Genomic DNA, 15,025 nt, shown 5'->3' with positions numbered 1-15,025 from the left:
CTGTTTGCAGGCCCACAGGCCCACTGTTTGCAGGCCCACAGGCCCACTGTTAAATATCACCCCCATGTTGCTGCTTTTAGTAAAATAAACTCCTTACCTTCTGCAGCAGTGTCCTGTCTGGTGTCTCCCTCCTCGGGGTTGAGCTCCTCCAGTGTCTGTCTCCTGCACTTCCTATTTCCTGGTTCTAGTGCCGGTCGTGTGATCGGGACAGCAGAGAGATATCTCTGCGTGCAAGATCACAGCAGCAGCAGGAGGGAGACCGGCAGACACGCTGGAGGAGGTGAGTAAAGAGTTTATTATTTTACTATGGGCAGCAGCATGGGGGCCATAGCTAACACAGGGGGAGGGAGCATGTGCGATCAAAGGTAAGCAGAGGCAGATAATATGCGCAGCTCCCCCAGCCCATCGCCGCGGTGCAGTTTCAGCACCATGATGGTGGACAGCGGCTGTGCATATTATATGAGCGGGTGCAGGAGATCAAAGGCTGCCGCCCGCAGCTTCACAAGCCTCTACCAACAACCCCAGCCCCCCTAGCACTGCTCCAGAGCGGCCTCCACCTCCCCTGGACCCTGCAGTATATAATCTGAATATTCAGTTTATAAGACGCACCCCCTACTTTCCCCCAAAATTTGGGGGAACAAAAGTGCGTCTTATAAAGCGAAAAATACGGTAATCAGAATTTTTAGATTTAGCCATGCAACAGAGCTGAGAGAGATTACCCTGCCCACACCAGGCTCTCACCAGATATTGTACATTGACTGTGAGGTGTCAATGAGAAGAAGAAGTGAGCAGGAAAGGGAGCCTGACATTGTAATCTGAGCAATGAGAAGTACTGCTGCTTAAATATCGCACGGAAACAACAGATAAAACCTTGACAAGACAGGCAGCCCTGAATTCTGTATTTTAACCCATGCAGCATGCTGTCTACTGATTACATAGCAAAACCCTGCTGTCAGATTCCAAATTTCTGTCCAAAAACTATCCCACAATATATATGTCCACAACGATAACGGTAAATAGTTACACAAGTCTAAAAAAACCAAGACTTGGGTCCATCAAGTTCACCTTTTCTCCACCAATTATACATTCTCTATCACTAGATAATACATAACTCACAATGCCATTTGTTGTGAGAAAAGCCTCCAGCGTAAAGAAAAAAAAAGAAAAAATGATAGTGTCTGCCATTACTGCCGTCTATAGTCTGCATCCAGCCTGACTGCTCTAACTGTAAAGAACCCTTTCCTATTTAGTTGGTGGAATCATCTTTCTTCTACACATAAGGAATGTTTAATATCTATTATATACATGGTTGAAGTATTCTTAGTGGAAATATCTGACGTGTTGCTGCATATATATATTGAGCAAAGAATTTGTCACGCCCTACAGCAGTGGTGGCAAAATGAAAGACCGCTGTCAGGACTGATGGCACCCTGCGGCCGATGTTGCTGGTATGTGTATATATGTCACTTTTAATATGTGGGTAAAAGGGACATCCCCCCCCCCCCAGGTAGGATTAACTCACGACGTCCTCATCCAAGCAGCTGTTACCAGAGAATGACTCTTAATGCGGCAACTAAGCAATGACTTGCAGTCATTCATTTTTTTTTGTCTGACTAGACCTAAAGTTTGTGCATTTTAAATTATTAATGATATCTTGTGATATTTTCACTTTTATCAGGTCCCAAATACCTCATCCACTGACAGCTCAGACCACCAGGAAAGAAAGGATCCACAGTAACTGACAATGGCAGCTCGCGGTGCAGGTGTGACGTGCCAGCCCCTCAGGATATTGAGATAAATACTGGTTTATTCCATCACACTCTTCCTATACAGCGCCGGTGCCAGGAGGTGCCCAAACCTGCTCCACCTGAAATCACCCGACAGCAAATGGCGACACATCCCAGAAAACCTCATCCCATGATCACACTGGAAAACTCCTAACAAATCCAGCATGTGTGAATGTGCCCCAATAGCACGAGGTCATGATCATCCATGCTTCATGATAGATTTACATCCTGTATTATACTACAGGGCTTCACTCACTATTCTGATGGAGTCACTGTGTATATACATTACATTACTGATCCTGTACTGATCCTGAGTTACATCCTGTAGTATACACCAGAGCTGCACTCACTATTCTGATGGAGTCACTGTGTACATACATTACATTACTGATCCTGTACTGATCCTGAGTTACATCCTGTAGTATACACCAGAGCTGCACTCACTATTCTGCTACAGTCACTGTGTACATACATTATATTACTGATCCTGTACTGATCCGGAGTTACATCCTGTAGTATACACCAGAGCTGCACTCACTATTCTGCTACAGTCACTGTGTACATACATTATATTACTGATCCTGTACTGATCCGGAGTTACATCCTGTAGTATACACCAGAGCTGCACTCACTATTCTGCTACAGTCACTGTGTACATACATTACATTACTTATCCTGTACTGATCCTGAGTTACATCCTGTGTTATACTCCAGAGCTGCACTCACTATTCTGCTGGTGCAGTCACTGTGTACATACATTACATTACTGATCCTGTACTGATCCTGAGTTACATCCTGTATTATACCCCAGAGCTGCACTCACTATTCTGCTGGTGCAGTCACTGTGTACATACATTACATTACTTATCCTGTACTGATCCTGAGTTACATCCTGTATTATACCCCAGAGCTGCACTCACTATTCTGCTGGTGCAGTCACTGTGTACATACATTACATTACTTATCCTGTACTGATCCTGAGTTACATCCTGTGTTATACTCCAGAGCTGCACTCACTATTCTGCTGGTGCAGTCACTGTGTACATACATTACATTACTGATCCTGTACTGATCCTGAGTTACATCCTGTATTATACCCCAGAGCTGCACTCACTATTCTGCTGGTGCAGTCACTGTGTACATACATTACATTACTTATCCTGTACTGATCCTGAGTTACATCCTGTGTTATACTCCAGAGCTGCACTCACTATTCTGCTGGTGCAGTCACTGTGTACATACATTACATTACTGATCCTGTACTGATCCTGAGTTACATCCTGTATTATACCCCAGAGCTGCACTCACTATTCTGCTGGTGCAGTCACTGTGTACATACATTACTTATCCTGTACTGATCCTGAGTTACATCCTGTATTATACTCCAGAGCTGCACTCACTATTCTGCTTGTAAAACAAGTAATAGATGGATAAAGAGTGCAGAAGAGGTTACGAGGTGGTGACGGCACCACTGGTATAGCAGTGCCTTCTTATGTAGCCCCGTCAGTTCACCTGACACCACACTTAGCATTTCCCCGTGTCTCTGCACACAGGATAATGGCGGTGTGCCGCTCTGATGCAGATCTCCGGAGCTGAGCACACATCACTGTGTACTTTGGAACCAGAGAAGATAAATTAAAGCAAAGTGCAGAGAGTGACTAACCTTCCCGTCGTTGTCAAATGAGTCGAAGAAAATACCGACACCGTTCCAAGTGTCAGCGGATCCGTACACATCGCCAGCCAGACCCTGCGCCGCTGTGTACCATATGGCCTAGGAGAGAAAAATGGCGCATTATGGGGGTGTATAAGAAGCGAGGGGCGCTACATCCCTACACTACACAAATCCCAATACTGTGCACCCTACGACTCCCGCATGAGGCGGCCAGGACACTGCCGGGAGCCGACACATTTCACTAAAGAGGACTTTTTAACTACATTTTTGGTCAATGAAGGTATTTAATAAAATCCTCCAGAAAAAGGCGCTGACCTGGAGTGCAGGACCTCCACCTTACAAAGACCCTTGCTTCTAACCCCACGTCCACTACTGAAGTGCAGGAGGCCGAGGAATGAGGAGCTGTTGGTGAGGTCCACACGTGCTGACTGTGTGCCATAGACAAGGCCCCATGCTCCGAAGCCAGGGCCGCACCTGAGCCAGCCCAGAGCGCAGCCCAGAGCCCAGAGCGCAGCCCAGAGCCCAGAGCGCAGCCCAGAGCCCAGAGCGCAGCCCAGAGCCCAGAGCGCAGCCCAGAGCCCAGAGCGCAGCCCAGAGCCCAGAGCGCAGCCCAGAGCCCAGAGCGCAGCCCAGAGCGCAGCCCAGAGCCCAGAGCGCAGCCCAGAGGCCAGAGCGCAGCCCAGAGGCCAGAGCGCAGCCCAGAGCCCAGAGCGCAGCCCAGAGCCCAGAGCGCAGCCCAGAGGCCAGAGCGCAGCCCAGAGCCCAGAGCGCAGACCAGAGCGCAGCCCAGAGCCCAGAGCGCAGACCAGAGCGCAGCCCAGAGCCCAGAGCGCAGCCCAGAGCGCAGCCCAGAGCCCAGAGCGCAGCCCAGAGCCCAGAGCGCAGCCCAGAGCCCAGAGCGCAGCCCAGAGCCCAGAGCGCAGCCCAGAGCCCAGAGCGCAGCCCAGAGCCCAGAGCGCAGCCCAGAGCCCAGAGCGCAGCCCAGAGCCCAGAGCGCAGCCCAGAGCCCAGAGCGCAGCCCAGAGCCCAGAGCGCAGCCCAGAGCCCAGAGCGCAGCCCAGAGCCCAGAGCGCAGCCCAGAGCCCAGAGCGCAGCCCAGAGCCCAGAGCGCAGCCCAGAGCCCAGCCCAGAGCCCCCCAAGCTCACATCTTTGCTATTTTGTCAGTCCATGCCATGAAGGCAGTCAAAGATGACTTTTCACCAACAGCACCTCAAGCCTCAGCTTCTAAGGCCGCTGTGAAATCAATGATAAAACATGATATCTATGATGATAATACACACCAGCCCGTCAGCGCCGATTCTTCCACGTCCTGTGACCCGGAAAGTTACTTCTAGTTCCCAGTTGTCAAAGCTTGAAGCGGCTTTCGTCCAGACCGAACCTTTCTGACTCTTCAGGGACGGAGCTATTCGAATCTGGTCTGCGCTGGGGATGGCATCTGAAACGGAAGATGCATAAAATCACTGACAAGTGACAACAATGGTGAGCATTTAAAGGGAATTTGTCAGCAGGTTTTTGCTATGTAAGATGAAGCCAGAATCCTGCAAGGGTTAACACAGAAAGTTCAGGCATGCCTGTTTGATCTTTTATTTGCTATGTTTGTTTAAGCAGCAGGAACTTTATCATTACAGGACTAGAAATGCACATGCATGGCAGTCTGACAAACCGCCTGCTCTGATTAACAACTCACTGTCAAATGTACAATCTCTACAGCCTGGTGTGGATGGGGACAACGTTCTGGACTCTGCAACATGACTAAACCTTCAGATTGATGCCTCTCTTACCACACTGTCTAAACCTGCTGGATTAAGTCAGCCAGTCCAGTACGCCCCTTCCCCCTCTGATTAGCAGCTCACTGTCTATAGACTTTGTACATAGAGAGTATGGTTTCTGCAGCTCTGCTAAATCTAAAAAAAGAGAATTTTGTTTACTTACCGTAAATTCTTTTTCTTATAGTTCCGTCATGGGAGACCCAGACCATGGGTGTATAGCTACTGCCCCCGGAGGACACACAAAGTTACTACACTCAAAACGTGTAGCTCCTCCCTCCTAGCATATACACCCCCTGCTAGCCAGTTCTAGCCAGTTTAGTGCAAAAGCTGAAGGAGGACATCCACCCACAAGAAGAGAGAGTAAAATCCGGAAGAGCCGGAACCTCTGTCTACAACAATAACAGCCGGTGAAGACACACGGAACAAGAAACCTGCCAACAGGCAATAGGGAGGGTGCTGGGTCTCCCATGACGGAACTATAAGAAAAAGAATTTACGGTAAGTAAACAAAATTCTCTTTTTCTTTATCGTTCCTATGGGAGACCCAGACAATGGGACGTTCAAAAGCAGTCCATGGGTGGGAATAAACAGACAACTGAGAAGCAGGCAAACCTAACTTCACAAATGGGCGACAGACGCCGGAAAGATGCGTCTGCCCAAGCCCGCGTCTGCCAAAGCATGAGCATGCCTTGGGTAGTGCTTCGAAAAAGTATGCAGACTAATTCGAGCTGCAGTCTGACAGACCTACTGAGCCGTAACCTGGTGCCTGAAAGCCCAAAAAGGCGCCGACAGGTCTGATCAAATGTGCTCTGATCCCCGGCGGGGAAGGCACTTGAGTACACTTGTAGGTCTCCGAAATGGCCGACCTAAGCCAACGAACCAGGGTCGGCTTAGATGCCGAGAGACCGCTACGCTGACTAGCAGTCAGCACCAGAGAGAGGTGCACCGCCTAATAACGGCGGTGCGAGACACATAGATACGGAGCGCCCGCACCAGATCCAGGATATGCAACGCTTCCTCAAGCGATGAACAGGAGCCGGACAAAAGGAAGGCAGGAAAATTGCCCCGGATAAGGTGGAAGCAGTAACCACCTTAGGGAAAAAAGTCCGGAGTCGGACGGAGACCACCTTGTCTTGATGCAAAGACCAAAAAAAGGGGGTGACTCCGAGAGAGTGCAGCCAGAACTCTCTGGCGGGAAAATATAGCCACTAGAAAGACTACTTTCTGTGAAAGATGAAACAAAGAAACCTCCCCAAGAGGCGCAAAGGGAGGTTTCCGGGAACCGGGAGGACCGGATTAAGGTCCCAGGGCTCCATAGGCCGCCGGAAAGGCGGAATGATGTGAGATGCGCCCTTAAAGGAGCGCACCGGAGCCAGCCGGACGATACGCCGCTGGCACATACTGACAGAGCCGAGACCTGTCCCTTAATGAGGGATAGTCCTAGCTGTAGACCGGACTGTGGAAGGGACAGGAGGGTCGGCAAGGCCAAAAAGGTCAAAGGACACTTTGGAGCTCGAGTCATAGCGGAGATGACTTCAGGAAGGATACCAGAAGTCGCCAAGATCCGGGACTCAAGAGCTACGCCGTCAATCTGAGAATCCAGAATTCTGACGGAAAAAACGGACCTTTTGAGAAAAGGTCTGGACGGTCCGGAAGATGCCATGGCAACCCAACGGACAGAAGGAGCAGGTCAGAGTACCAAGCCTGCCTGGGTCAGTCTGGAGTATGAGAATGACCCGACGGCCCTCTTTACTGATCTTGCGCAGGACTCTGGACAAGAGGTAGAGGGTAAAATACGTAAAGAGACGAAGCTGGGGTCAAACATGAACCAGTGTGTCTACCGCAAAACCTGAGGATTGTGGACCACGGTTGGACAGCTGAAATAGTCTGCCTCGCAGTTTTCACATCTAGGATGTGGGCTGCGGATACGGTGGACTAGGAGTCCCTTGTCCACTGAAGAATGTTGAGCCGCCAAGATTGCCAGGCGGCTGAGTGTCCCGCCCTGGAAGCTGATGTAGGAAAAACGCTGTCACGTTGTCCGACTGGACTCGAATGTGCCTAGCCGCCAACAGATGGTGAAGGCTTAGAGAGCTAGAATACAGCTCTGATTTCCAGCACATTGATCCAGAGGGCTGATTCGGACAGAGTCCAAGCGCCCTGCGCTCCACGGTGGAGATATACTGCTCCCAAGGCGGATAGACTAGCATGCTGGTGAGGCTCACCCGGGACGGGGCCAGGAAGGAGCGCTCCTGAGACAGAGTGGCCGAAGCCACCACTGAAACGAGCCTCTGGTCAGTGGCGAAGCCACCACCCCGTGGGAGGAGGGAGTTCGCTTGTACAGCGGAAAACATCCAATCTCAGAGGACGCAGGAGAAACTGGGCAAGGAATCGCTTCCATTGATGCCACCGTCTGACCAGCACCTGTATATGGTGTCTGATAGAACGACGCCGACCGCCAGCGGAGGGACTACTGATCGACTAAGAGCAGCTTCACAAGTGCCGATAGAGACTCGAATTGCGTCCCTGAGAACCTCTGGTTCGAAGTCAGAGTGGACTTGGGCAGAAAGACAAGCCACCCGAATAGGTTAGAGTGGCGAGAGTGAGCGAAGCACTCTGCTAAGAGTCAGCACTGGATGAAGCCCCGACAAGAAGGCCGTCCAGGGCAAAAGATCACTGCCATCCCTAGGGGTGCAGGACCCTAATCACAGCTGCCCCAATGAGAATACTCGAGGGGCCGTGGCTAACCCCAAGGGAAGAGCCACGAATTGGACCACTCCGATTGTCAAAACGTAGTCAACGCTGGTGTGAAACTGCGATTGACCCCTGCAGATAGGCATCTCTGATGCCGATGGCTGCTAGGGAATCTCCTTGGGTTCTTGATTGACTCCATGTGAAAACGCCACACCTGACTATGCTTGAAAAGCTAAAGATCCAGGTCGGAAGGCACCGCCCTCTTCGGGGACTAGGAATAGATTTAAGCAAAAATCTCAGAACCGTTCCCAGTCGGGAACCGGTACAATTACTCCATTGGTCTGCAAGAAATGCCACGGCCTGTGAGAAGGCGGCGGCCTTGGAGCCGGGAGGAGTTGACAGAAAAAATCTGTTTGGCGGGTGGACAGAATTCCATCCTGTAGCCATGGGAGATATAATCCCGCCCCCACTGAACGGAGACGTGTTAGAACCATACGTCGCCAAGTGGAGAGAGCCTGCCACCGACCAAGGAGGTTGTTGGCGTGGCTAGATAGCTCGGAGGAAGCTGGCTCAGTGGCAGCATCTCCTGCGGTCTTCTGAAGACGCAGCTTCGAGCCATTTGGTTCTATGAACCTAGGCCGAGCTAGAGGACGATCAGATGGAGGAACGGAAACCACCGAAACCTCAACTGATTCCTGCCCTGGACAGGTTCCCTGGTTTAGGATTGTGGCGAGGAAGCACACTCCCCGCCAAGAGCTTCCTTAATTTCACCCAGCTTGGTTCCGGGGAAACTGGGCCCACCAAGGGGGAGCCCAGCCAGGAACCTCCATAGAGGCATCTGCCTTCCAATTTCGAAGCCACAGGAGCCTGCGGATAGCGAGGAAGGTAGCCCAGACCACCGCCGTGCGGCGTCTAGCATGGCAGACCTGGCAGAGGATGAAAAGACTGAAGTCTGGAGTTCAGGCAACCGTTTTGGGCATAGAGTCCCTGTGAGAGAATGCATCTCCTCCAGAGAAGCAGAGAAGTTACAAAAAACCGCACTGCTGTAAGCTGAGGAGAACAAGCTCCTGCCGTTCCCATACCGACTTGGCCCAAAGGACAACCGGGCGGACCGCAGAACCTTAAGTGAGGAGCCATCAGCCACTGACATAACGGTCCGGGCTGAGCCACCTGAAGTGAATGAGCCCACTTCTTGACCACCATGGGTGGACAGGGGAAACACAGTCCTCAGAAACACGCTTCATCTCAGAGCGGAGTGAGGTCCAGTACAAAATTAATGTACGGTAGAATCCTATAGAGGTGCCGTCAGCCACTGATACAACTAACCGGGCAGTCTAGACCGGAGTGGCTACCCTCTCTGAAGGGAGGGGGAGACAGGCAGCAGAACCCCGCTGTGGGGTCTGCAGGATAGGCTGTGGGCTTGGACGCAGCGGCCTGAAAACTGGAGTGGTTAAGTAACACACTCCTTGACCTGCTAAAGGTAAACTGTGCCTTTCTGCCAGCGGGGAATACTCCCCTGATCAGGCGGACACAAGAATAATGGACGCAAGCCAATCATTCGCATCTGCGTCACCTACGGACGGATCAATGTACATAAAGTAGCGTCCGTGTCCGCGGTAGAGACATCTTCCTCGTCCGGTGAATCAGCTCGTAATCGGAGCTGCGGGACGGGGAGGACAGGGGACCCTGCGTCTCCCTGTCAGGAGAACGGGGTCTGAGCCCAGAAGGAGAGTCCCTTGTGAGCTTGGCCGAGCGAGCAGAAAACGCCCTGAGAGGGGAACTGCATGCTCAGCAGATGCCGGGACAGCCGACCCCTGGAAATAGGAATCCTATGGGGGTCAGCCACCAAAACCGGAGCAGCTGGAGGGACCATTAATGAGCCCCCATGCTGAGGGGCCACAGTGGTTAGGAGCTCGGTATAGCCGTACGAGACTACCTGCAGTGGATAATAAAGAAACAGCCTGCAGCCTCGCTCTGTGAGACATGCTGCAGAGGTGGGGGCTCTGTCCAGCATGGGTAGAATACCCAAGACAGGGGTTCAGCCTGGGGGGACCTTCCAAATCTTTGTAAAAAATGAAAAATCAAAAAGGGATGCATGTGTGTGTGTGGATCCTCCTGACACAAAGCAAGAAACTGGCTAGAACTGGCTAGCAGGGGGTGTATATGCTAGGAGGGAGGAGCTACACGTTTTGAGTGTAGTAACTTTGTGTGTCCTCCGGGGGCAGTAGCTATACACCCATGGTCTGGGTCTCCCATAGGAACGATAAAGAAATTCTGATTGTGTCAGAACGGCTGCAGCCAGTAATCTAAGTGATACATCATTGGATTCAGGATCTCTTTGCCTACATTATGCTGTTCTCAGATGAGGTAGCAAAAACATTGCTTCCTGGGAATCATCTTGTATAAACAGACTTTTGATTACCCGATGAATGATGGCTTACAAATCATCGTTCTTCGCAGCACATCATCCTGTGTAAAGCATTAGTTGCTAAGAATGACAGTCTGTGTGCACCGAGCCATCTATCACTGATTGTTCTGGACATAGGACTATATAGAGAGGCTATTAGAGGGGTTAAATTGATGATCTAGGTCATCAATGTCTGATCGGATGCACCCCCTACTGATACCGATCGAAACTGGTATTACATAGGTGCGGCGCAGACCCATCAACAGTATAGTGGCCGCTGCCGAGGACTGGCTCGGAGGAGTCACAGGCCATAGGTGCAGTAATGCCATATTCTGGGGGAGACTTGCTGCAGTCTTCGGGGGGATTCCTCAGCCGCACTGCTGCTGACATCTGTTGCTGCAGGTTTCCACCATCGCTTCCTGCTGACAAAGTTCACTGATTCGCACAGTACAAATATTAGGACAGGGTCACAGCTGCACCAGCGACAAGGCCACATCAGCACAGGCGGCTTATCAGGGGCTGAGACGCGACGTGTCACTGCTGACTGAGCGGCTCTACAGGACGCAGAGTAAGGCTATGTGTCCACGGTAGAATGTACCTGCGGATTTTTCTGCATGAAAATCCGCGACTTTCGCGGCAAATCCGCACCTTATTTTTGCCGCGGATTTACCGCGAATTTGCCGCGGATTTTTTTTTTTCCCATTCTATACCCAAAATCCGCACCAAAATCCGCAACAATAATTGACATGCTGCAGATTTTTCCGGATCAAAATCCGCGGCAAATCCGCCGCGGAAAAATCCGCAGCATGGACACAGCATTTCCAAAATGCCATTGAAATGGCTTGGAAGTGCCGCTGCTGCAGATTTTCGGAAAATCCGCGGTAAATCCGCGGCAAAATCCGCGGTAAATCCGCAGCGTGGGCACATAACCTAAAGGGGAGCTCCGCACGGAATCAGGAGAATATCCCTCCAGGGTCCAGCGCTTCACAAGCCCACGCTTCTCTCCTCACATTTCTGCAATTAAGGATTTATTGTATGGTCTGAACAGGATGTATTTTCTTGCACTGTATATAGCAGCACTGCACTGTATATGGGGGGCAGTACTATATATAGGGGCATCACCGCACTGTATATAGCATAGTATATAGGAGGGCAGCACTCTATATAGGGGGTAACAACACTGTATATAGCAGCAGCACTGCACTGTATATGGGAAGCAGTACCACACTGTATATAGCAGAGCAGCTCTGTATATAGGGGGCACAACACTGTATATAGCAGCACTGCACTGTAAATGGGGGGTCAGTACTATATATAGGGGCATCACCGCACTGTATATAGCATAGTATATAGGAGGGCAGCACTCTATATAGGGGGTAACAACACTGTATATAGCAGCAGCACTGCACTGTATATGGGAAGCAGTACCACACTGTATATAGCAGAGCAGCTCTGTATATAGGGGGCACAACACTGTATATAGCAGCACTGCACTGTAAATGGGGGGTCAGTACCACACTGTATATAGGAGGGCAGCACTATATATAGAGGGTACAACACTGTATATAGCAGCAGCACTGCACTGTATATGGGAAGCAGTACCACACTGTATATAGCAGAGCAGCCCTGTATATAGAGGGTACAACACTGTATATAGCAGCAGCACTGCACTGTAAATGGGGGGGCAGTACCACACTGTATATAGGAGGGCAGCACTATATATAGGGGGCACAACACTGTATATAGGAGGGCAGCACTATATATAGGGGGCACAACACTGTATATAGGAGGGCAGCACTATATATAGGGGGCACAACACTGTATATAGCAGCAGCACTGTATATGGGGGGGGCGGCAGCACTGTATATGGGGGGGCGGCAGCACTGTATATGGGGGGGGCGGCAGCACTGCATATGGGGGGGCGGCAGCACTGCATATGGGGGGGCGGCAGCACTGCATATGGGGGGGCGGCAGCACTGCATATGGGGGGCGGCAGCACTGCATATGGGGGGGCGGCAGCACTGCATATAGGGGGCGGCAGCACTGCATATAGGGGGCGGCAGCACTGTATATAGGGGGGCAGCACTGTATATAGGGGGGCAACACTGTATATAGGGGGGCAACACTGTATATAGGGGGGCAGCACTGTATATAGGGGGGGCAGCACTGTATATAGGGGGGGCAGCACTGTATATAGGGGGGGCAGCACTGTATATAGGGGGGGCAGCACTGTATATAGGGGGGGCAGCACTGTATATAGGGGGGCAGCACTGTATATAGGGGGGCAGCACTGTATATAGGGGGGGCAGCACTGTATATAGGGGGGCAGCACTGTATATAGGGGGGCAGCACTGTATATAGGGGGGCAGCACTGTATATAGGGGGGCAGCACTGTATATAGGGGGGCAGCACTGTATATAGGGGGGCAGCACTGTATATAGGGGGGCAGCACTGTATATAGGGGGCAGCACTGTATATAGGGGGGGCAGCACTGTATATAGGGGGGGCAGCATTGTATATAGGGGGGGCAGCATTGTATATAGGGGGGCAGCACTGTATATAGGGGGGCAGCACTGTATATAGGGGGGGCAGCACTGTATATAGGGGGGGCAGCACTGTATATAGGGGGGGCAGCACTGTATATAGGGGGGCAGCACTGTATATAGGGGGGCAGCACTGTATATAGGGGGGCAGCACTGTATATAGGGGGCAGCACTGTATATAGGGGGGCAGCACTGTATATAGGGGGCAGCACTGTATATAGGGGGGCAGCACTGTATATAGGGGGGCAGCACTGTATATAGGGGGGCAGCACTGTATATAGGGGGGCAGCACTGTATATAGGGGGCAGCACTGTATATAGGGGGCAGCACTGTATATAGGGGGGGGCAGCACTGTATATAGGGGGGGGCAGCACTGTATATAGGGGGGCAGCACTGTATATAGGGGGGCAGCACTGTATATAGGGGGGGCAGCACTGTATATAGGGGGGGCAGCACTGTATATAGGGGGGGCAGCACTGTATATAGGGGGGGCAGCACTGTATATAGGGGGGGCAGCACTGTATATAGGGGGGCAGCACTGTATATAGGGGGGCAGCACTGTATATAGGGGGGGCAGCACTGTATATAGGGGGGGCAGCACTGTATATAGGGGGGGCAGCACTGTATATAGGGGGGCAGCACTGTATATAGGGGGGGCAGCACTGTATATAGGGGGGGCAGCACTGTATATAGGGGGGGCAGCACTGTATATAGGGGGGGCAGTACTTGGCTCAGGCTGCAGATCACCAGGAGATGTGAGACAAGTTCTGTAACTTTCCCCAGAAGTAGATAGCTCCGCGCCTCGGGCTCCGGTCTGATACTTACTGCCGGTGTGGACCCAGAACGGCACCGTCCCGTCCCCCTGCACCAGGTAGGGGCCCTTGAAGCTGTACTTATACTCGAACCTGCGCTGAGGAGCCGCCTGTTCGCCCTGAGCCCGGGCACAGCTCAGCGAGCAGAGGAGGAGCACGGAGCCCAGGCCGAGGAGCACCGAGCCCAGACCGGAGACCGCCCGGAGATGCTGCCGCTGGATGGACGTCGCCATCTTGCACTGTGCTGACGTAGCGGCGACCGGAGAGAACCCGCAGAGCCAACTGGGCGCTCTCCCATTGGCCGGCCGCTGGACCGGGGGGCGGGGCCTCACGCGTTGCCTAGCTGACTACCCGAAGACGCTAAGATGGAGGTGTCGTGTGGTCCTCCGGACATAGGGGTCGCTGTGGGGAGAGCGGCGCGGTGTGACCAGATGTGTGCTCTAAATAGTGACACATTGTAGACTGTGAAGCCGCAAGTTTCTTAAAGGGACAGTACAGAGCAAATATGGGGACTGGACCCTGTGGTCGGCTGCACACACTATATCCTCAGTCTCCAATACTGCCAGGTCTATGGCTGGGCTTCAGCAGGGCTCCACTGTCTAATCCAGTGTTTCTCAACTCCAGTCCTCAAGACCCACCAACAGATCATGTTTTCAGGTTTGAGAAACACTGGTCTAATCCATCCCCAGCAGAACCTCCCACTTAAAGACGTTTGGTCACCAGGTCACAAGTGTCCATTTATCACTTTTATTTTATGTGACTTGTCCTGTTTCTGTTTATTTTTATAAATCCGCCTCACAGATCCAGAGATAGGAACCTTGTTACTTAGGTGTTAATGTTATGGACTTTGCAAAGGGGCGTGGCTTGCTTGCAGTTATGCAAAACATCCTATAGGCACGCCCCCGAGGAACTCAGTGAGCCACGCCCCATTGATAGCTGATTTTATGTTAAAAGTTAATGTCGCGGGCGGAGGGAACGCGCTCATCACACTCGGGTCCAGGGCTTCTGCTGCTGCTCCTCGGTGGCTCGAGCGGTGGGCCAGACCCGGGGACTCGGGCAGCGCTCCTCACCCGTGAGTGAAATGGGGATGGTGGTTTGGTTAGGGAGATTGTTCGTGACGCCACCCACGGGACGTGGTGATGATGGCACCACCGCTGCTGGTAACGGGGATCCCGGGAGAGATGGTAGGGCGCAGCTGAGATGTCCCCTCCGTGGGCAGGGGTTGGTGATCCCGGGGCCCGATGGTGTAACGGGGAGGCCGGATGGCTGGGGTGCAGGTACTGCGCGGCGCGGTGCCGAACGGCACTGGTGTACTCACTCAGACAATCACTGACAGAGTCGTAG

The 15,025-nt window shown here is 52.1% G+C and overlaps 1 protein-coding gene across 1 annotated transcript in view; it reads right to left on the bottom strand.

Annotated features, from left to right (window-relative positions):
• Window positions 1-13,950, bottom strand: part of LMAN1 (lectin, mannose binding 1) — a 141,224-nt gene extending 127,274 nt beyond the window's left edge. Inside the window, exons 1-3 of the mRNA XM_075327913.1 lie at window positions 13,695-13,950; window positions 4,741-4,895; window positions 3,451-3,558 (exon numbers count right to left, since the gene is read on the bottom strand). Of these exons, the coding sequence (XP_075184028.1) occupies window positions 3,451-3,558; window positions 4,741-4,895; window positions 13,695-13,914 (483 nt within the window). The 5' untranslated portion in view covers window positions 13,915-13,950. The remainder of the gene's footprint in view (window positions 1-3,450; window positions 3,559-4,740; window positions 4,896-13,694) is intronic.
• Window positions 13,951-15,025: the final 1,075 nt, after the last annotated feature.

The sequence above is a fragment of the Anomaloglossus baeobatrachus genome, chromosome 1 (assembly GCF_048569485.1).
Source record: "Anomaloglossus baeobatrachus isolate aAnoBae1 chromosome 1, aAnoBae1.hap1, whole genome shotgun sequence".
Taxonomy (NCBI): Eukaryota; Metazoa; Chordata; class Amphibia; order Anura; family Aromobatidae; genus Anomaloglossus; species Anomaloglossus baeobatrachus.
Note: the sequence above shows the minus strand (reverse complement) of the source record. Positions and strands in the feature narration are given on the sequence as shown.